A 22,815-nucleotide genomic window follows, 5' to 3' on the forward strand; every position below is an offset into this window, starting at 1 on the left:
CCATAAAAAGCTTTTCATTGCTCTTGCAGATTCTTAAAAAATATAATAGAAATCGGCGAAAAGTACCGTGCAGAGACTGGACACGATCCACTTTCGAACCCTGACTGTTGGGCAAAATTAGCCATTTTAAATGGCGAATTAAAAACTGCAGAAGCCATTTATTTGGAACAAAATGAACTAGGCCAGGCTCTGGACATGTATCAAAAATATTGGCACTGGGAAGATGCGTTGATTTTAGCACAAAACAGAGGCTGGCCAGGTCTCCAGGAGCTCAGAGATAGACATTTGACTTGGCTACTCGAAAGTGGTCAGACAGCTAGAGCCGCTGCCATTTTGGAACCCACTAATCCTCGACGTGCAGTCAAGTTATACCTAGATGCTCATCGACCTGGTCGAGCAGCTAGACTTGTTCTGGCCAATCCAGATCTATTGGAGGACAGATCCATTGTTAATGAAATCGTGAGAGTCTTGAAAGCGACGGACTTAATGGAATTAGCTGGAGAACTGTTCGAAAAGACATCAGAGCCTCTGGAAGCTATCAAATGCTACTCTCAAGCTGGAGTATTCGCAAGAGCATTGGAATTAGCTAGAAAAGTGGATCCTACTTCGGTAGTTGACCTTGAACGAGAATGGGGCAAGCACTTGGCCTCTGCTGGACACTATGATGCAGCTATTAATCATTTTATAGAGGCAGGAGAAACTGCTCTGGCTCTGGATGCTGCTATCAATGCACGACAGTGGAGAAAAGGGCTACAGATCATACAGGTAAAGATTTCTTCACATTTGCCTATTTTTCTATAATTAACAGATTGCGGAAGATCTAAATATGCGGAAATATCCAATATACATGCAATATTCAAAATAAAGTACTCGCTAATACTAGTATTTTCAAAAGGTGATCGAGGATGATGATCCCACAATAAGGAAACAGTGCGAGAAACTGGCCGAATATTTCGCCTCCATACACGAGAAGAACTTGGCGGAAAGGCTTTTCATTCGATCTGGAGATGCCAGACGTGCAGTTGATGTTCACGTACAAAATGGCAACTGGAGTCGTGCTCATGAAGTAGCTCAAGAGTATATGACTCCTGATGAAGCGAACGAAGTCCTGTTAAAACATGCTACAATCCTCTGTGAAACAGGAGATCTGAAACACGCAGAGGAACTATATCTTGCCATTGGCAAATATGATTCAGCTATAGCGATGTACAGAAAGGCTAGTCGGCGTGCAGATATGATTAGATTAGTAGCAAAATATAGACCAGATCTTTTAGAGACCACTCACGCGCACTTAGCCAGAGAATTGAATGAGTCTAGCAAGCCTCGTGAGGCTGAGGAGCATTATCTTGCAGCTGGTGATTGGAGAGGAGCGGTGACTGCTTATAGGACAGCCAACATGTGGGAGGATGCTCTTCGTGTAGCGAAACAGCATGCTGGAGATAACGCAGCCCAACAGGTCTCGATTACTAGACACTTATCTTTAAATTGTGAATGTTCATACATTTATAGAAAATTAAAAAATACAAAAGTGTATAAAATGCATATTATATACATATATAATTAAAAAATTCCGATTTCTATATAGGTAGCTTTAATATGGGCACGTACATTGGCACCAGAACTAGCAGCCAGGCTGCTTATGCGGCTGAACTATTTAGATGGCTGTCTGCAGCTAGCTTGTGAAGCTGACTTGTTCGATTGGGCTTTGGAAATTGTCAAATATGGGAGTACTGATCAGATGAAAGAAGTTCACTATAGACACGCCATGGCACTGGAAGATGCAGGTCATTTCTCTGAAGCAGAGAAAGAATTTATTAAAGCTGGAAGAACCATGGAGGCTGTTCAGATGTATATTCATACTCGAGATTGGGAGGCTGCTGAAGATGTAGCTCAATCAATTAACCAAGATGCAGTTGCTCAAGTCCTCATTGCCAGGGCTAGTGAAGCAGTTGAAGCACAGGACTATTCCTTAGCTGAAACTTTGCTACTGAGAGCCCATAAACCTGAAATGATTATTGAACACTATAAGGTGATTATTTAATAATGCATAATGTGTATATTGATTCATTTCTTAAATGCTTTTTGAATATTACAGAAAGCAGGAATGTGGTCTGAGGCGCTACGCGTTTGCAGAGAATACCTACCGAGTCAACAAGCAAATCTCAGGCGTGAACTTGGTCAAATAAGCGCCTCTCTTGCTGGTGCAAACGCTTTTGAAGAAGCCAGAAAGTGGTTAGAAGTCGGTGAAGTGCGAGCTGCTCTCGATATCTTAATTCTAGATCCTCAAGCGCCCAGGTCGTCTCTTATCAAGGCTGCTGATATTCTACTTCATCAAGCTGATTCAGAAACTGTTGCTCAAGTCGGTGGAGACCTTGGCTCACGTTTGTTTGCTATTGGAGAATATGCTGTTGCTGCTCAGGTTGCCATCTTACCATTGAATATCCTACAAATAAAAGATTGATTTAATTTCACAAATTTAACTTCTTTCTTATTTCCTTTAGGTATTCTTACAAGCAGACAAATTGAAAGATGCTATTGATTCATTGGCTTCAATTGGAGAGTGGGAAAAGGCCAAGAGAATTGTGAATGAATTGGCACCAGATATAGAACCTTATCTGGAAGAGAAGTATAAGGAAGCAATGCTGAGGGATGGACAAATAGATAGACTTGTGGAAATAGATGCAGATGCAGGACTTGAGATACTGGCTAATAAAGGTCAATGGAACCAAGTATTCGAGACTGCAAGCACTCAAGGAACTCAGGTTTTGCACAAATATGTGGCACAAAGAGCGGTTCAACTATTGAAAGGGAATGCTCCACTAGATGCTTTGCAATTATATGTTAAGTATGGTACTCCTCCCATCCAGCAAAATTTTAATCTCTACTTACAGTTGTCTGAGAGCATTTTGAATTCAGAGGTAAGAATAGCATACTGATAAACTTGGTAAAAAAGAAATAGTCAACTGGAAGCTGTTTTGTTTCAGGCATATTATGAATACAGATACTTAAGTCACTTGAGAACTGTACTCTTGGATCTCTGGAAGAATCTAAAACCATTAGAATCAAGTCAAAAATCGAAATTTGAGAGAGTACTCGAAGCTACTCATTATTCAGCAGTGAAATGTGGTTGTCGTGATTATCCTGTACTTTCTGGGCTGGTCTTAAAAGCTTCCATTACTTTACTGAGGTACACTGACCTTCTTCTTGCTGATAGAGCTTACTATGAAGCAGGGATAGAAGCACGTACAGCTGGAAAGAATAGTGAAGCCTTTGTTTTTCTAAACCATTTCCTGGATTTAGAGGAGTGCATAGAAGAAGGTGATAGTACCGTGTTGGATGTTGAAGATTTAGCTGTAACAGACTTCCCTGTGGAGGTTCCTCTGCCAGAGACATTGAGTTTAACAGAAGAACAGAGAGAAGAAGTCCGTGAATGGGTTCTTGCTGTATCTATGGATCAAAAAGTGGAGCAGATTCTCCCCACAGATCACAGAGGAGTCTATGTAGGTTCATTGACTGCTCACTCTGTTGATTGTGGAAGTCTTCAAGCTTGCATCTTGACTGGGTATCCCATTCGAGGTTCAATCATTAAATTTGCAGAGGTATTTTATAAATTCTGTCAGTGAATGTTATTTTTTTTTTAATCTTTTTCAAAGTATATTGATGAATTACTATCTGTAAAGGTTCAGCATGTGGTAGACCGTGATGACTGGACAAAGTTGATTAATACTGCACGCCAAGCTCCTCAGGATTCAAATCTTAATGATATTCTAGCTTTCATTCAAGAATGGTTTGGAGCAATTCCCAACTATTCTTTTTAAAGGCACATGGTGTTACTTATTGTTATAGTCTCCAAAATAGAAAAGCATAAGTTTCTATGTAAATATAAGTGTATTAATGTAAGTATAAACAAGATTAAATTATTAATAAAATGAATATAAATGAAATATATTTAAAAACTAGCAGTGACCTTCTAATGACAAGGTAACACAGAAAGAAAACGACCTCATTTCTCTAGAATTTATTTAAATAAGGCTGCATTATGTAAATAATTACTCTAACTTAAGCATAAATAGTTTCTATGCAATGTGAATATACATGCAACGTGTGTCCACGGGATTTCTCATGTTTTATTGTTAAAGTGACTCTATGTATAACGATCGACCCTAACGAGTTATCAAGATAACTATCACTCGTTGTCTGAACACCTATCCGCGATGGATGTTTATATATATACGACTACTGAGTGATGACTATGGGCGCATTGCATTTTTATACAGAGATTATATGTATATCTCGAAAATAGTAGTACAGGCTAGAAATGATAAACTAAATAACGCACAATACTCTTTTTCGAGTTCCTCTTTACATTACATTCCTTTTATCCAACCGCCTTTGATCGTTTTTAATACCTTATTATTCACACCTATTTTAAGTGTAACTTAATGAGGCTTGTGAAAATAAAGAGGCATCATCGAACAGAGAGAATGCATTTGATTTAGTTTTTATTAAGTATCTGCCATTTCTTGCTTATACCATCATTTCCTAAATATTTTGTGTAAATATACAAGAAGTGCCTTAAAAGATTTACTGTAAATAAGATTTCCAAGTGAAAAACAAGATATTAAGGATTCTACTTGGCTACCTGGTCATAGAATTTTTAAATTATTTAAAAGTTACAAAGTTACTAATCAATTCTATAAAAATATCAGAAATCATCTGATTTTTCACTCAAAGATCTATTTCTTCCTATGATACAGTATACTTCAGGAGACACTTTGTATGCAGTTTATAATAACTGAATATACAAAACATTTGATAAATAGCGCATTTCCTGGTAATAAAGAAATTTTTTCCTTATCTATTTCATACCAAGTATGCAGAGAAATTCCCCATTTGTAATAACACTGTGTTAAGCCTATAATTTTCACCTCCTACCCTGTTCAATTAAATAATCACAATTAATTTACAATTTGGAATGTTTTATATCATTTTCAATTATAATAAAATAATTCAGATTTAAGAAAATTATATCGAAATGGCGCATAAGATAATTAAATGTGAATTTAAATATAAACAATTTACTTAAACATAAATCTACTATTATCAGTACCGTCTTTTCAAAGATACACATTATGTTATATCCAGAAAATACTCTATTTATTAAATACTCTGCACACATATTGTATCAGGACTATAAAACTCCTCACTCGAAGTTTCCTCTTTCTTATAAAAATGAAGAATATGTTAAATACAAAGGAGGTTCTGAACATATACAATACATACATATTATGCTTTGCCTTTAGGATTTTACTAAAACGTATTTTACTTTATCGTCCTGCCTTAAATATCGAACAGTTCCCGTATTTAATAATTCTTCTTTTATTTCTTGAGAGAAAATATTTCAATTAAACTATTTCATTTCAATTCGCATTACAATATATGTAGGAGAAATTCTTGCAAGAAGTACAAGTCATAGCTACTTGCAAATTAAAGATAAAAGAAGATACCACATAAAGTATTCAAATGTAAATTCTTATAGTAGCATAGAAACTTGTATGATACTGTTCATCTCCTATCCTAATAATCTAAAAAAAGCAATTTAGACTTAACTCCATGGAATTCTCCATGTTTACGAACTACGACCAATTCAAATTGCAAGAATTTCTTCTATAATCTTTAAAATGAACCAAAAAATTGTATAATCTCACTCTTTACAAAGACTCGTTACTACTGCTGCGTGATCCTGAATACCGGACCAATTCTCAGGAAGAATCTCCGCAACACGGACCTTAATTCCGGTTTGAGATCAAAGCACATAACCTCACAAAGTAATGGGTAACAGCTAGATGCGTGGACTGCAAACCGATTGTCGCTCATCTTTAGGATCCTCGTGAGAAGCAACAACAGTATCGGAGTCCAAGCATCTCGGTGAGCTTCGTTGGAAAGTGCCAAGAAATATTCCAGTGCTTCACAAGCCACTTCAACAAGCCTGGTTTCCACTTTGCTCCAGTCAGCTCTGTGAGCTTCATCACTATACATCTTAAAGAGGATTCTCAATGCACAGGCTAATGACTGTGTTTCTTGTTTAAGCAAATTTGGTTTCACGTTGCCCCGGAAACCAGCTTTCCACAGAGCATTCCGTTGTTCATGGTTGGAATTGAAACTCTTCGCGAATCTATGGGATTTCAACAAACATTCGACTAACTGTAATAGATGCGTAGTAGTCAGAGCACAGTACATGCCCTGTTCCTCCTTCTGTTGATCTGCACCAGCTCTTACACCCAATTCAGAGGATTTCCCATTAAACATGTCCGCCTGTGCCAATGCTAGATTCTCTTGGTCCTCCTTTCTGGATGTAGCTGGGTAGAACACAATGTTGTCTATTGTTTGAATTAGCTCCAACTGCACCACACATTTAATTAATAATGCGGAGAAAATTTTGTTTTTCGCGGTCTCGCCGTTTGTTAAACTTTGAGAGCTGTTGCTTCTTTTGAGGATCCCCATATGGCTGTCTGCATCTCCTGTGATTACATCTAGGTCAGATTCCTTATTAGGCGACTGAGGTTTCCAACTGAGTAAGGCGGATGGCAGGGTGCTCTCGAAGATATCGAGGACACAACTACAGGTCTTCTCCCAAGTTTGCTCGTCGAACTTGATACCATTGCTGATCACCAAGTTCTCTAGGCAGTTGGTTCCCGAACGTGCCAACTGCTCGTTGTCCTGTTGCACACACCATAGCAGTTGAGAGTACAGCTGCTCTAGTAGAAGAGGCCCCAAAATGTCGTAGAATTGTGAAAACACATCGACGATTGCGTACAGAGCATGGTTACACGTTGTTGTCATCCATTCTGCTTTCTGAAATATTAGCATGAGTGCTCATATGTTCACTATAAAAATTATTCTACATTATTTGGAGTGCATCACTGCCAAAGGTAATTTATATATCATGCAGACCAAAAAAAAGCAGCAGTGTTAAAAAATAAATTTTTTCATGCACCTCTGTATGTTGTTCAGGAAGTTTCATGTTGTCAAAGATTCTGAACAGGACTTGGAAGAGATCTTTCCACCAATGGGGTTTAAAAGAAGCTCCATGTGTTTTCACAACGTCGAAAAGAACGGTCAACGCTCGTGTTCGAACGTCCAACTTACACCTACTCACTATACACGATAACTCGAACAACAGCGGGAACCATCCTCTAACCTATATAAATAAAATCTTCCAGTAGTAAATTTTTTATAATAAAAAGTTTACCGAATGTACCTAGTGGACAAATTGGAAGAATTTGAAAAAATTGGGGATATATAAAAAAAATATGAGATCTTTACCCAAGCTCTATCTTCTTCAGACACCATTCCACTATCATCCATCATGCCCTCCGCGAAGAGATTTGGATTGGCGTCGATATATGACGCGCAAGAACGTATCAATCTTATGGCCTCCATACTCGTCTCGGGGAAGGAGGCGTTGCAAGCAAATTCACTGAGGCACTTTACGGCATCTTGAAAGGAATCTACCATGATACTGAAATCTTCGGCATACAATTCATCTGAAAATATATACCAAATATAACATAAACCAATTAAAATTATCACATCAAGTATATCACCACATCTCCAAACACTCACTTATAATCTTCCCAGTCATAGAAAATGCTAGCTCAACAACAGCTTCATCTCTGTCACTAGCTGCATGGTGGAACACGCTGAATATATTTTTCCATCCTGATCGAATATTAGGGGCCTGTGAGTGTACAATTTGCGCGACACAACGGACCACCATGTCCCTAATCACTGGTGATCGATTCTTTTTCATGATATGCTCAAACGGTCTGAGGAAATCCTTTTGAAACCGGAAATTAGCGAATTCTCCCTTCTCTATGAACTTGGTCGCAAGTTGTCTCAAAGAATCGACTGCAAAGAAAGCGATATCCTGGCGAGGACTGCAACCAACTCTGTCAAAGTGATCTCCTATCACTTGCCAAATCCTGGACCACTGAAGTCTGATACGTCCCATGTTATAATAAGAAATTTCTACGATCTTGGTTAAAGAGAACATCCGGGGCTGCGTTGGGTGTGATAATTCTTCCAGAGACACTTGACAGAGAGCTTTCACGAATTCTACAATGGCGTCACCGTCTAGTCTAGTGGAACCGGTGAATATTCGATCGACAGCTACCACCACGCTTTGAGAGCTTGTCTCTCCTATCGATTCCTTTACGCTTGCTAAAAAACATACAAAAAAACGAAGCATGTAAATAGATAGAAAATAAACAGAAGTTAAAGAATACAATTTTTTTTGACTAGGATTTCATCTTCAATATGCGTGCGTAATAGCGTATTTTTTACCATTACAGTATCATGAAAAATTTATGGGATGTCAATGATATACTTACGGTCCAACGAGCTGAGATTCAAATTACTGTTCTGATGCAAGTTGTTATGTGTTAAGTTGAAGTTTACTAATGGTGAAGGGAAATGCGGCTTCGAAGGTGGACCCAACAGCTGAGGTCTGACTCCAGTTCCAATTAATTGAGCAAGCTCAAGTTGAGAGATACATTTAACAACATCCAACCAAGAGCTGCCAAGATAATTACCATCAGTGTGAGCTACAGTAATTAGAGTTTTGATCGTATCGATGTTCTTCGCCTTCATTTCAGTGATGGGTGAATTTGCAGTCAATAAAGTGAACCGTGCTAAGGCTTGCACATACGCGTCCCGTTCTAACTATAATTAAAATAGAAAAATAGAATTTACAACAAAGATCTTGAGTGATTTGAAGCTTACGATGTATCTTATATATTCTACAGTTCATACAGCTTCGGATGTAAAAGTAACCAACTGAATAAAACTAGCCGAAACAAGACTATCATAGTAGTTTAAAATTTCGCTGATATCGCAGAAACGCTTACCGTCATATGAAATATGCAAGCAATGCGTATTGCACATCTAATACCATCTAGACAAAGAGAAGCAATTTCTGGATCATCGCAGTCTTGAAGACCGACACTGAATGCGGCTAAAAATGGTGTCCACGCCATTTTAAACATAGGTCGAACGTGTTCCAGGTGTTTAGCCGTGGTGAACGGTGCTTGAACGTGACTGACAGATTCCATTAGATTTTTCGCTGCTGTCGAGATTACTTCCATTTCCATGTTCCATAAAAGCCGTCGTTTCTTTTCGCTAGATATCACTGTAACACCAAGCATATTTAAAATTATTAATTATATAACAATCTACTTAATTAGTTCAATTTCTATTTACCTTGTTTGCCAGGTCGATTAGGATTGGATTTCATCTTAATTTCGTTACCGGCAATCTCATCATAAATTTTCGATAAGTACTCTTCAGGGAGATCCTCATTATCACTAATGCGTCGGTTTAGCTTGATATATTGCTCTTTGGTCATTTTATTTTTCACTTGAGGCGAGTGTAGATCAGTAGTCAACATAATGATCGAAAAGCCCAATACATATGCGGTATCCGCACTTGTGAATAAGCCATTACTGGTAATGTAAAAGATGAATTAATTTATGAAAAAAAATGTTAAAATTATATAATATTATGTACAAGAAGATAACACGAAAGAAATATGAAAAAATATGATAATATGATATCATATAATACTGAAATTTAAAGGATACTTACTTTGGATTACATTCACAATATCGACTAGCAAACTTCTCCATTAATCGATCAATTTTCTGCGCCTCCCCAGGCAACCGAAAGCCCTCGAGAAAATATCTAAGGGCTGTAACTAAATCGCGGTCGGCAAAATTCATTTGATCAATATAGCTGTACATCACCTGATTGTGATTATGGTCGCCGAGAAAATCGCCGATTGCGGTCTTATCGAGTCGCTCATCCATATGAAGCCAACGGGCAACATCTTCGGACGAATTACCTAGAAGACTTTGTTCTTGAAGATATTGTACTCCCTTGCTTGGCTTTCGATTAAAACTAGAGGTAAAAATACCAATTTAATTAATAAAATACATGTTTCTTTGCGACTCTGCCATTTCCTAAGTGTCATTACAATGATTTAAAATACCAGGCAGTCCTATTATCCTTCTGCAGTTTAACTTACATTCAACATTTTATGACCGATTTGTACCTAGTTAAATTAAAAGGCTGTTCATAACTTGGCCATAATTATAAATTTTCGTAATATGTCTATTTTAACACATCTCCATATAATTCCATATAATTCCATATAATAAACGTAAAAGGAATTATACGATACAATAACATACGAGTCAACTATTTGACACAAATCAATTGTTCAAGTGAAAGAAGTAAAAGAATTTTGTTTTGAGACAACCTGATGCTTTAAATATCAGAACAAAACGAAGAAACTAAAAAACGAATTGTAATCCATACATATCGATGCCAGTCTCCCACACTTCTTTTTGTTGTTTCTGGACCTCATATTGTTCGGGAGAATCCGGGATCTCCTTGTTTCCTACTAAACTAGAGTTCGCTGAGGATAGACTACCAGCACTTCCATAACGAGGCAGGGGAGGTTCCACTGGAGGATCAGGAGGTTCAGATGGGAGTTGCTGATCAGCTGGAACACTAGGGTTCACATACAGATCTCTGCTCCATTCAACCATACACTTCAAGATGGATACTAAACATTCAAGACCTCTGATCCTCATTGATTTCTCTTGATTGGGTGATGCACCTAATTCTAGTGCTTGTCTACCTTGTGCTATCTTTGATAAGTCATTCACAAGCCTGTAAAAATATAGAATATAACTAATTTAATCTCTCTATAAGAATATAATAATACGAAATATAAAATATTCATTCGTTTTATAAATTTATGGGTAATTGTTGTTTTCCAACCTTTCAAACAGATTCGCAGCTGATAAGTCACAGTCGTAGTTCACATAGATATCCACGACACTCTGTGCATCCGCACAAATACGAGTCAAAGCGTGAATCACCATCCATTTGTGTTCGAAAGAACTGCTAGAAGTCTCAAGGATATTCATAAAAATCTCCTTGAAGAAAACCTCTATCTGCATCTTTAAGTGCACTTTGAAGCGAGCCAGCAGTGCAAGAAACAATGCTAGAGATAATTCAAACACCTCGGGAACGGAAGAGACACCGTTTTTCGAGAGTGCTACACAGAGGTACTGTTTTATGGCTATGACAAACATTTCATTGGAACGCAATACTGGTCCAGCATTTTGCAGGATACCCAGAAGCAATTGTAAGGAAAGGATCTTCGACCTGAGCTGGTGGGACCTAAAGAGAGTATACCACAAAAATTTCATAAGATGCCAAACCTTCAGATACCAACTTGATTATTAGAAAAGTGACATACTCTTTCTCTATTTGTGAAATTGTGATACATGAAATAACAAATATTCCAATATCACAACTTTAAATGGTTAAGTCAAAAAAACTAATTAGATTTTACTTGATTTATATGAGATACAAAAATGTCAAAAAATATCTCAAAAAGACTTGAGTCAACTTAAAAATAATTGTCTGCATTAAAACATTTTCTTAATAAAAAGACTCTTTACACATACTTGGGATCTGGAGTGCCATCAGGAAGTGGTTTCATGGAAAGCTTACAAAGTGCTCTGAAAACCAAGAAAGCGTCCTTCTGTAGCACATGAGTGAACTTCGCCCTGACCATATTATCGCTCTCTGCAACAGCCTCGTCGGAATTCTCATCTATAGGCACTTGATCTAAGCTAGCCTCCTCTGACGTTACAGTAATTATATTCGTTGAATCTTCAGGAATAATAGAATTTACTACATCCTCTAAAATCCCTCTCACTATTAACTGTGATTCTTGACTGTTCTCCACTGATGATTCTTCATGGTTTACTGTTTCGGTTTCAAGCTCTCCAGAAGTGCAGTTAGTGGAGTTTACATTGGTGGTTTCGGCATGATCTACCTCATTCCGGACGGTCTCTTCTTCCTAGGAAAGCAAAAAATATTCCTTAATATTCTTTTATGTAAATTTCAGTAATGCAATTTTATGTCAATTGGTTAGTAAACTTACTGCCTGCGTTTCCATACGTGCAAAAATAACATTAATCATCTGGGTGAGCGTAGCTCGAGCTGTAGTTTGATTAACCAGATTCCTTGAGGCCAGATAAACACTGTATACCGTGCGTATGGTGAGCAACACAGTACCTTCATGAACTTCCACATGTTGACTGGTCATAACTGTGAGAAGGGCTTTTATAATCTGCAATTGTACTCCTTCGTCCGTCTGTGGACCCATGAAACATCCACATATTGTTTCAACAATGCGTACAATGAGCAGCTTATTTGGCTCTGTAGAATCAGGTACATTTCCCGTAAGGTGTCCATAGGCAATTAACTTTTGCAGACAATCCAGAGCAGTGACCACGATTCTTGGTGACTTGCTTTGACAGGCCAATTCAAAGGGCAGAAAATACTTTTCTGCAGAGATAACATATGAATCACTGCGAGGCTGTGGCAAAGCGGTTGACACTTGAGTGCCTGAGCCTTCTTTGATTTCATTTCTCAAGTTATCTGAAAAACAATATATATTTAAAATTATAAACTGATTTTAATATTTCTTTGAAAATATAATGCAAAATTATTCTTAGTCTGTATTTCTCAAAAGTTTGAAGAAAATCAAGCAACTTTGTATGGTAACAACTAATTAAAAATAGACAGGAATATAACAGACAATACATATACATATTGATTCCTATTTTCATATGGACATATGTATATATTTAATATTACAACACATATATATATATGTCAACACACAACACATATATGTCAAAGTCCAAGAACTGAATAACATACAATATAATTATGTTACTTAATATCTATATATTACTGAATAAAAAGAAAAATTGAAGCTGATGCAATATATTAAATCATCAAATTAATCTAATTAGATCTTTCTATGAAGACCAAGAAATGCAATTTTACTAGTCAATTTTAAAACCCTAAAGAATTTAATGTGCTATTCTGAAGAAGAATCTTTCATCAATCTCTATGTAACCAAGATCTTATTAGAACATTTAGAGAATAATGGATTAAAATATTAAACTAATTCCAATTATAAATCACACAATATAATCATTTATAATACTTTACAGTAGAGTATCACAATTTTAAACATTTGCTATAATAGGAATAGTTTTGTGTTGTATGCATAACTCTTAAGGAACTTCTTCGATTACATATATTAGTGTTATCACACAGGATAAGTTGACAATTAATGAATTTACCAAGTGCAGTCTCGCAGGATTTTCTGAGCTGAGAGAGGTGCGACCGTTTGACATCCCGGTCAGCCAGGATCTTTTCCAAAGCTCTGATAATGAACATCTCTTTGGAGTTATCTCGCATCGTCGCCGGGCCGCGCTGATTCCTCTGCTACGCTGGCACGGGAGCACACGCGACTCGATCGAAGTCTCGCATCTTTACCACCGTGATTTGCATACTGGTTCCTCGTACATCGTTTTGCACCACCTTCTGGAGGCAGAAGTCATCCGCGGAAACCTCTGCGACACTGTCGATGAAACGCGTATCGATTAGGAGCTTTACCAACGACAAATAGATGGAACAACGATATTTCAAATGAGTTTCGTCTTGAGATTACGTTTCAATCCATTTTTCACGAAATCATGTGAAACGATGACGAAACTCCGAAAAATGACAGCAAACTTTCGAAACAGCGGAGAAACCACACAAGAGACAGGCTGAAACGACGAAGGAGGCTCAAGTGGCGCCCTCCACACACATACACACGCATGCATACACCTACTAGTTACTTATGAGTAATCTAGGAATCCCTATATAAATACCGTACATACTGGGCTTAAAATTTTAGTATATATTATTATTTATATTATTATTATATTTATTTATATTATTATACGTTATATATATTATTATTTTGTATATATATTATTTACTATTTATTAAAATACAAAAGTTTTAATATATGAATTGTTTAAATTTTGCTTTAAATTTTATTAGACTTCCCTTACACTTTTTTGCTCATGCAAATAAAGAAATTTTAATATATAAGTCGTTCATTAAAAGTATGTATTATTATAGTAGTAATTGTATATTATAATAGTAATTATTTGTTCTAAATGATTTTCTATATCACGGGAATTTAAAAAATGATAAAGGCTTGTGAATATTGCCTGCTATAGACGATATTGTGTTAACCAGTGGCGGAAAAATTTAATGACTGTATTGAATTTTGCAAGTTTCGTAATTCTATCTTTGTTACTGATGTCAATTAAGATACAGATTTTTTCTTTGTAATAAAAGATATATTACTTTAAGTTCAGTTGCACTATTTTTTAAAGTTTAAATTTGTGACTGACTAAAGGAAATATTTTATTCTATCACAGATACGTCAAATGTACAACTCCCTGCAGTTTGCCTACAGAAGACAACTAATAAATTAAACAAAATTTATTTATCATAAAATAAATTAATTAATAAATCATGTAAGTACATTTATAGTATATATAAATGCATGTAGTATTCGGGAATTCTTTATTTTTGTTTTATAACTATGATTTCTTAATTCTAACACATATTTCGTATAACTTAATCAAAGCAACAGCGAAAACAGCTATCCAAATAAATAACTAAAAATATTTAATGATTCTTAAATAACTTAAAAATCAAATAATTAATTTTTTATATGGAGCTATTTAAAAACTTCACTTCAATAATAAAAACGAAAATTTTTATATTATCTAAGCAGCCATTATGATTACCACCTTAATTATATTTAATTCTCGTGCGAAAGATAAAAAGGAAAATTTTTGATTCAATATGAAAATTTCTTAATTCTAATATTACACACTTCGTAATTCCTCCAATTACTTATACTAATTACGTATAATTCGCTATTGTGGCATGTTGGAAGAAAAACAAGTAAATCAATTTTACAGTCGCAAGAAAACGCGATACACGTTAGTCATGCAATTCGAAATGAGTATCAAATTAAAACGAATACAATGAAATGACGTCACTAAGAATCAACCAATAGAACTTCGTATTCTAATCGAAAAATAAAAGTGAAATCTTAAGTGGTTCTCCCGGGCGAAAATAGTAATGCACTATTTGTTTTGGAACCGCGTCAGATCTTAGGCTAATACAGGTGCTAGCTGTCAGAAAAAAATTGTATCGATGATAATTATCTAATTACGCCAATTTATTGTGCAAATTGCTCATAAAAGCCATTAGTTCGATTATTAAACGATGGAAAAGCAACCGCTGACTACAGGGAACGATAAACCTCCGTCTTACGCAGCAGCCACTGCGCCAATAAGTGAGCAACAAAATTGAAATTTTACTGTTTTGTATTATTTTGTTGTCTAAAAATAATGTGAACTGCTATTAAGTCTAATTATTACATTTAAAGCTTGAATTATTAAGCTATTAATTTTATATTAATAATTTTTATATTTCGCATCATACGAAGATTATTACGAAGTTTTAAAAAGTAAATAATTTAAGTTTGTTCATTTATGATTATCATTATTGAAATTTGAAGAAATAGTTTGAAAAAATATATATATTATTAATGTTATAATGTTATTAATATTGCGAGATATTTTTATACAAAAATGGAAGAGGTAATTTCTGATGTCATTACTCTCTGATAATACTCTGACTATACTGTCATACTGTAATTCATATTCCAGGCTAATAATCTAAATTGATTGAATAGTAATGGAAAAGAATAAATTAATTTTCAATATCTTGTTGTATTAAATAATTGTTTCTTGTTTGATACAAAAAATGTTATATTTAGAAGTAATAACAGAAATTGACATGGGATGTGTCTTATGTAGTTAATTTTTCATGACAACCACCAGATCCAGGTTACAATGCAACACAATACGCAGGGTCTACTTCATGGCCTCCACCTGCAGGATATTATCCTAGCGCAAGTGGAACTAATAATCACAATTATGTACCTTCCTATGGTTCTACACAATCAACCACTATACTTATGCCAGAAATAATTTTAGTTGGAGGGTGTCCTGCATGCAGAGTAAGTAATTTTTAATAAACAAATCTTAATTTCCTTCCCATATGTTTGATATTCAATTATTTGAGATGAAAAGTAGGAACTAAGGTCAGATTTTACAACATAGGTGGGTGTAATGGAAGATGATTTTACATGTCTTGGACTACTATGTGCAATCCTGTTCTTCCCATTAGGGATAATATGCTGCTTACTATTAAAGACTCGACGTTGTTCTAATTGTGGTGCCTATTTTGGATAATGTGTTACATATTACAGTCTTAATTCTTATGCAATCATTGTGTAGATATGGTGATATACGAGCAAACCATGGAATTAGTGGTTAATTAATTAACCAAAAAATTAATTTTTTACTAGTATTGTGCATTCACGTAATTATATATTTAAACTAACATTATAAGAGGAAGTAGTGTTCCAATGATCAGGGATGTGTACAATAATTGGTAACTTAGTTAATTGTGGGAAATACAAGTTTGCAAAATATTGACATACAATTAAGGGGTTCTTCTACACATTTAAGACTTTGTTGATTTAACACAATTTAAGTGGACCTTGTGCTATTTTGTAAACTTTATGCAGAGGGTTCTGATTAATGTCATTGCATTTTATTATAACATATATTACTTTATTACTATAATGAATAAGGAAAGAGTTTATATCTGTATCTATTTATATAATTGCATATTTCAAAATGTAGATATACCGTAGTTTCTAGGTATGTATATTCTTATGAGGCGATAAAAGAAACAACGGATACTGTGAAATAGTTCTGTACCATGTACTTAGAATATGTTTCTAATGACAAAGAAGCTATCTCAAACAGATTTCATTGAAATTCTTCTACACCTAGTATCTACATAGAATTAACACACAAAGTATTTTAAAATACCTTTTAAAATAACTTATCAAAGCTTATATATTTTATGAAAAATAAATTCAATGAAGTTTGTGCCTTATGTCGCTGTAAAACAGTCTCCTGATGCAAAATTATACGTAATATGTTTTTAAAAATACGTTTGAATCTCAAAGGAAATGTCAGCAAGTCTTTTTCTTAAATGCAATCAATTTTATAAAAGATGTGTAAGTGTATAATGAAACTTATTAATCACTCGCATTACAATTTATATTTTTAAAAATAAAACAGTATTTAATTGTATTGGAACCATTTTAAGCTATTATAAATATCATTTCTACTTGTTAGATTGGCCCAGATCTGACTTTCAAAGGAAGTTTTTCCTAATATTATGCTGATTAGATTCAAACGAAAAGAATAATATGCTCTGTTATGCGAACCGATGTACTAGAACATTAAATATGTACCTGAAAATATGAAATATTTTTCTAATATTGAAAGCTATTAATGATTCATCTGTAAACAAAAAAACATGTTTGGCTTGTCTAAAAACATATTTGTATAAAAAATGAAGTTGTTATTAAAATTATCATTGTTATTAATTTTTAAAATGAATTATTAGATCACCAAAAATATTTGATACTAGGAATTAGCGATATTTAAAGGTTGTAGGCAGTGGAAAATCTACACTCATAGAAAGTTTTTTCAAATTTAAAATCTATTGTGTAAACATTGTGTAACTCACAAAAACATACATATCTTCATAGATAAGTGTCAAGTATTATTCGTTAAACAGTACAGTCAATGCTCGATTATAAATAAATTATTTTTAGAAATTTATTTTTTTCATCAAACACAAAAACCAATGTGTTTTACTGTTACAAATTATGAATAGTGTTGTTGATAATTTATAAGGAATGTTTTTGTGACTGAAGTTTGGTACTGATTGGTGGTTGTAATTTAAGAAAGTCTCATCCTAATGATACTTGACACCATACACGTGATACGTAAATGATACATTCGCAATCTCCGGCATGCATATTCATTTATGCATATACAACCCAAGTATTTTGTTTTTGTCACATTATTTGAGTCTATATAATCATTATCGATCACTGTATGATCTATATGTATCTTGAAGCAAACGTAATCTCGTAAAAATACTACATGCAATAATTTTTAATTTTTGTTCATTTTCATTACATAATCAGTAATAAGCAATTTTGATTGAGTAGCATTAAAGAATATTTACAACTGGTTTTAAGCATCCAGTTTCTTCTCAGAATATTTGTAGTGCGTCAAAGTTTCTAGAAGAGATTGAATATCAGTCAATTACGTATTAAGGATAAAAATTATTGGTGGCTGCATTTCCATATATGTAACTTATTATTGGACGTAATAAAATTATGTAATAGAATTCAGCTTGAATAACGCATAGCTCCACCAAAATTACCAGCTATTACCATTATCGGTAACGAGCATCAACAACTCGAAACAATCTCGATCTTTCTCATCACCCTTAAAACGAAAGAGAAAAAAACACGTTAAAATAAGAAATATTAAAAATAAATAGTTCTATTTCTGTATAAGTCATTAGCGAAGTCATTAAAAAAGATTGTTATAGTATCTGATTTAAATATTTATCTTTCTTGTTCTTTCCTTCTTGAATTAATCCAAGAATGCTTTCAAGGACGAATCATCTATGAATATTAATATTACTATAATTTTCTAATTAATTGAAATGAGTGCACAAGAAGAATGCTTACGGATTTGACGCAAAAATTTATCGCAAGAAAAAAGAATAATAATCGATAATTGGAGAAAGTTAAACGCAACTAAACAGCTGGATTGAGATCTCGAGTTACATTCAAATGTATCTCATCGCATTGTCGATGATATATTTGAATGTAAATTTTCCCTTTAACTCGACGCTCTATTTACTTGATTAGTCGAAACAGCAATATAGAACAAAGGATAGTTTCCCAATTCATCAAGGCCCTGGTCGCGATATTCATCAGAAAAAGAGGCAGGAAAGGAGAACCAGTCCCGCGAATCTCGGTGAAGCAAATACAGCCGAAGGTAGTTAACGCGCAACGATCTTGTCCTTGGTCAGTAGACATTAGTATAAAGGAAACTGTAGGAGCACCACGCTGAACAGATTGAGAAAAACTTCGATACGTAACTATGCCGGCTAACGAAGGAACTGTGAGCGTGTCTCCGCCCCAAATAGGAGATAATTTCTTGAGAAAAGTCTGTGACAACAGTTTACAGAGTGATCTTGCTCGTCTATCTTCTGCTGATGATGAAGAGGATTATCAAAACGGTTGTCCAAATTCTATTGTCAACGGAGAATCCACAGAAGATTGTAACTACAGGAGTCTTCCGGTGAGAGAGGTCCATGAGAAGTTTATGAGAAGTTTCATCGATCTGCTCCTGGAAGAAGCAGTTTTTCAGGTAAATTCATTGTTAAAATCTATTGTTAGAAGAATATGGATATATATTGACAGTTATTGTAGCAAACAAATAGGCTTTTAGAGTGAACAGATAGTTATGATAAAGAGATAATTATGCAATATAGTGAATTAAAATGTACATTTAAGAACACCATAACGACTTTATATTTTATTTTAATTAATCTCTAAATTGAATATTTGAAGGATTTTCTTTCCATTTGTATCGAAGAAGCAATTTCTTTCCACAATAATACTAACATATGTATATTGATATACATATATATTCTCATGAATCTGGAAATAGGAAAAGTATGGCGCAAGAAACGACCAGGTAAACTACAAGGAAAATTGCGTTCGTGACGCACAAATTGCATTGACATTTCGACTGAAGTTTATTGACTTGAGATAAACTGGAATATACGTTATATTTTCCTTATGAGACAGAACAATTTCTTATACTTTCCCTGGGTAATAACTTTTAGTCATTTTACATGAATTCAATCTAAATTACAAACAATTGCATATTTGTACATTATATATAGAAATATTATATTTTTTAAGGTATAAAAATTCAAATATATTGTTATAATTAATTCTTCTTTTAGTGCTAATATGAATTCTAAATTATAATTTAGACAATTCCCTTGATGTTTTTGGATAAATTGAAAAGTTGAAATAAGAATTTTATTTCCTGTCAATTGAAATAATTTAAAGAAGTATAGTATTAAACATAAAATATCTTTAAAGAAGATTTATAGTCATTCGCCGAAGTAAAACTAAGCAAAAAGCGTGGTTCTCAGTGACTCGGTATAATAATTTATGTTACACACGAACGCTTCCAATCACTTCTTATTCTTTCAAAGCCATTCACTTTGAAGTATCCAATTATCTTTACGCTTCAAGTACATTACCGTTATTAAAAATTTCTTTGCTTCATTTTGATCCCTATCTCAATAGACTGTTCTCACATTTTCTAAACCATAATCTTCCTCTTTCCATTTATTACATTCTTAATTCTTGAAATTGAATCAAACGTATGTTCGTTATTGTCATAATTCTTTTTACATAATTTGAATACAGTGAAATGAAGATAATCATTTTCCCCAAGTATATTTAAATCTCTGTCCAATGTATGTAACTTAAAACTCAATATTCAAATGCATCCATGAGCAACGACTGTCACTGATTTATTATAAAACTAATCTTTCCTGGTTGTGAAAACGTGAGTCAAACGTTATTTATGCGACTTTTTTTCTTCGTTTGTTAATGATGTGCTCTGTCAATTCATGGACGAAGAATTGTGCCGCAAATTGCGTTCATGTTACTCTACTTCCAAGTTAAATTATAAAATATAAGGAAAAAAAAAAAGAAAAAACTGCGTCGCAAAAAAAGAAAAGCTAGTTCCCATACTAATTAAATTAAAGTTCTCTATCCTATTGACTTACATAATATAAGTTTCCAATTACCTTTCAGGGAACTTCAAGAAAAAACAAAGTAGTGGAATGGATGAAACCAGCAGCTCTTCAATCAGCCATTGACTTAAAGCTGTCTGACCAAGGATCCTCCCATGAGAAGCTTTTCACCCTCGCCCGCAACGTGATCAAGTACAGCGTAAAAACAGGTCATCCTCGATTCATAAACCAACTATATTCCAGCGTAGATCCGTATGGCCTTCTTGGACAATGGTTAACAGACGCCTTGAACCCTTCAGTTTACACCTATGAAGTTTCTCCAGTGTTCTCTTTAATGGAAGAGGAGATATTGCGTGAAATGAGGAAGATAGTTGGCTGGAAGGATGGTAAAGGTGAAGGAATATTCTGTCCTGGTGGTTCTATTGCCAATGGTTATGCAATTAATCTGGCACGTCACTACAAGTACTTCTTATTTCTTTGTAATTTGATTAATCTATTGGAATCCCTGAAATTCCTACGTTTTTATGTATCGTCATTCACAGGTTTCCTCAATTGAAGGAGTTAGGCTTATCCAGTGCTGGCAGGTTAATAATCTTCACTTCCAGAGATTCCCATTATTCTGTCAAAAAGCTTAGTGCTTTCCTAGGATTAGGCACTAGCAATGTGTATGAAGTGAAAACTAACAGCAGAGGAAAGATGTGCATAACGAATTTGGAAGCACAGATCAAGAAAGCTCTTGACGAAGGTGCAGTACCCTTGATGGTATCTGCTACAGCAGGAACTACAGTCCTAGGTGCATTCGATCCCTTAAGAGAGATTGCTATCATTTGTAAGAAGTACAATCTGTGGTTTCACGTGGATGCAGCGTGGGGAGGAGGAGCCTTGATGTCCACAAAGCACAGATACCTCCTGGATGGTGTCGAACTGGCAGATTCTGTTACTTGGAACCCACACAAATTGTTGGCTGCTCCGCAACAATGTTCAACATTGTTACTGCGCCATGAGGATCTCCTGCAAGCAGCACATAGCTCAAAAGCTAGTTATCTCTTCCAACCAGACAAATTTTATGACTCTTCTTTCGACAGTGGGGACAAGCACATTCAGTGCGGTCGTAGGGCAGACGTGATGAAATTCTGGTTTATGTGGAAAGCAAAAGGCACTCATGGCTTGGAGAAACATGTAGATCGAGTGTTCGAATTGGCGCGGTACTTCACAGATTATATAAGACACAGAGAAGGCTTTAAACTGATGCTTGAGCCCGAGTGCACCAACGTCTGCTTCTGGTACGTGCCGCCCTCCAAACGCCACTTGCAAGACGGAGAACTGTTGAAAGCCCTTGAGAAAATCGGACCGGATGTGAAGGAGCGAATGGTGAAGAAGGGCTCAATGCTGATCACGTACCAGCCTCTACGCGAGCTACCTAACTTTTTCAGGCTCGTTTTACAGAATTCTGGACTCACTAAGGCTGATATGAGATTTTTCGCAGAAGAAATTGAGAGGCTCGCCATTGATCTGTAGAACTTGTACTCTTTATTAACTTTAAGCTTCAGTTATGTAACGTCCAATTTCGTAGAGATTTGTCAATTTGTTAATGGCAAAAGCTCTCAATAAAGTATTTCTTTTAATAATAATCAGTCGATTATTCTATATAGAGTACAATGATAGCTTTACTTCTTAGTTCTTTCCGTTTCCTCTTCGAAAAACTGATTTTTCCGATAAGTTTCATTGTTCAAAATCTCCTTTGGATTACATTAAACTTTCGTTCCGACGTACGAATTGTTTGGGCAGCAAGTACACTCGGTAAAAAGAGCATACAATCAGTTATACCATATCTTCGTTTATAGAATATATGAGTGATCACCTGATGATTCTAGTCTCATTTAGAATTTTAATATTAAGTAGCTTTTCATCCGATCAAGATCTTCGATGCGATCCTTGAAGTCATTTTTATTTATTACGCACGAGTTAGACAACTCCAGTGTTTTGCTTACGTGTTTATTGTACTAATGGTGTTCAAAAGTGTGTTGCTATCAATTCATAATAGATTGCGCTTATACGCTGAAAGTA

At 34.9% G+C, this 22,815-nt stretch overlaps 4 protein-coding genes and 1 long non-coding RNA gene across 6 annotated transcripts in view; 3 read left to right on the forward strand and 2 right to left on the reverse strand.

Annotated features, from left to right (window-relative positions):
* The window catches only part of LOC126925494 (intraflagellar transport protein 172 homolog), a 9,120-nt gene extending 4,550 nt beyond the window's left edge, over positions 1 to 4,570 (forward strand). The window contains exons 8-14 of the mRNA XM_050741077.1: positions 30 to 765; positions 896 to 1,456; positions 1,586 to 2,029; positions 2,096 to 2,419; positions 2,502 to 2,918; positions 2,985 to 3,599; positions 3,681 to 4,570. Of these exons, the coding sequence (XP_050597034.1) occupies positions 30 to 765; positions 896 to 1,456; positions 1,586 to 2,029; positions 2,096 to 2,419; positions 2,502 to 2,918; positions 2,985 to 3,599; positions 3,681 to 3,818 (3,235 nt within the window). The 3' untranslated portion in view covers positions 3,819 to 4,570. The remainder of the gene's footprint in view (positions 1 to 29; positions 766 to 895; positions 1,457 to 1,585; positions 2,030 to 2,095; positions 2,420 to 2,501; positions 2,919 to 2,984; positions 3,600 to 3,680) is intronic.
* LOC126925495 (brefeldin A-inhibited guanine nucleotide-exchange protein 1) lies at positions 4,004 to 13,715 on the reverse strand. The gene is made up of 14 exons (XM_050741078.1): positions 13,610 to 13,715; positions 13,239 to 13,519; positions 12,023 to 12,522; positions 11,541 to 11,938; positions 10,846 to 11,250; positions 10,378 to 10,734; positions 9,646 to 9,957; positions 9,262 to 9,503; positions 8,910 to 9,190; positions 8,394 to 8,724; positions 7,627 to 8,223; positions 7,327 to 7,547; positions 6,998 to 7,201; positions 4,004 to 6,855 (listed from the first exon to the last, which is right to left on the reverse strand). Exons 2-14 carry the CDS (start codon positions 13,354 to 13,356, stop codon positions 5,728 to 5,730), a joined length of 5,094 nt encoding a protein of 1,697 aa, XP_050597035.1. The 5' UTR covers positions 13,357 to 13,519; positions 13,610 to 13,715; the 3' UTR covers positions 4,004 to 5,727.
* Positions 13,716 to 15,032: 1,317 nt separating this feature from the next.
* On the forward strand, positions 15,033 to 17,485 carry LOC126925520 (brain protein I3). 2 transcript variants are annotated; one of them, XM_050741152.1, is made up of 4 exons: positions 15,043 to 15,136; positions 15,216 to 15,307; positions 15,858 to 16,036; positions 16,140 to 17,485. In XM_050741152.1, exons 2-4 carry the CDS (start codon positions 15,238 to 15,240, stop codon positions 16,269 to 16,271), a joined length of 381 nt encoding a protein of 126 aa, XP_050597109.1. In that variant the 5' UTR covers positions 15,043 to 15,136; positions 15,216 to 15,237; the 3' UTR covers positions 16,272 to 17,485. The 2 variants fall into 2 exon arrangements, with proteins under 2 accessions (XP_050597107.1, XP_050597109.1); XM_050741150.1 differs by having other exon boundaries at positions 15,033 to 15,307.
* Positions 17,486 to 17,818: 333 nt separating this feature from the next.
* Positions 17,819 to 20,940, reverse strand: LOC126925528 (uncharacterized). The gene is made up of 2 exons (XR_007713971.1): positions 20,803 to 20,940; positions 17,819 to 19,316 (listed from the first exon to the last, which is right to left on the reverse strand). It is a non-coding gene; the product is annotated as an uncharacterized LOC126925528 (long non-coding RNA).
* LOC126925503 (cysteine sulfinic acid decarboxylase) lies at positions 19,068 to 22,379 on the forward strand. Its single transcript, XM_050741106.1, has 3 exons — positions 19,068 to 19,337; positions 20,810 to 21,210; positions 21,291 to 22,379. Exons 1-3 carry the CDS (start codon positions 19,068 to 19,070, stop codon positions 22,264 to 22,266), a joined length of 1,647 nt encoding a protein of 548 aa, XP_050597063.1. The 3' UTR covers positions 22,267 to 22,379.
* The last annotated feature ends 436 nt before the right edge of the window (positions 22,380 to 22,815 follow it).

This window comes from Bombus affinis, chromosome 16 (genome assembly GCF_024516045.1).
Source record: "Bombus affinis isolate iyBomAffi1 chromosome 16, iyBomAffi1.2, whole genome shotgun sequence".
Classification (NCBI taxonomy): Eukaryota; Metazoa; Arthropoda; class Insecta; order Hymenoptera; family Apidae; genus Bombus; species Bombus affinis.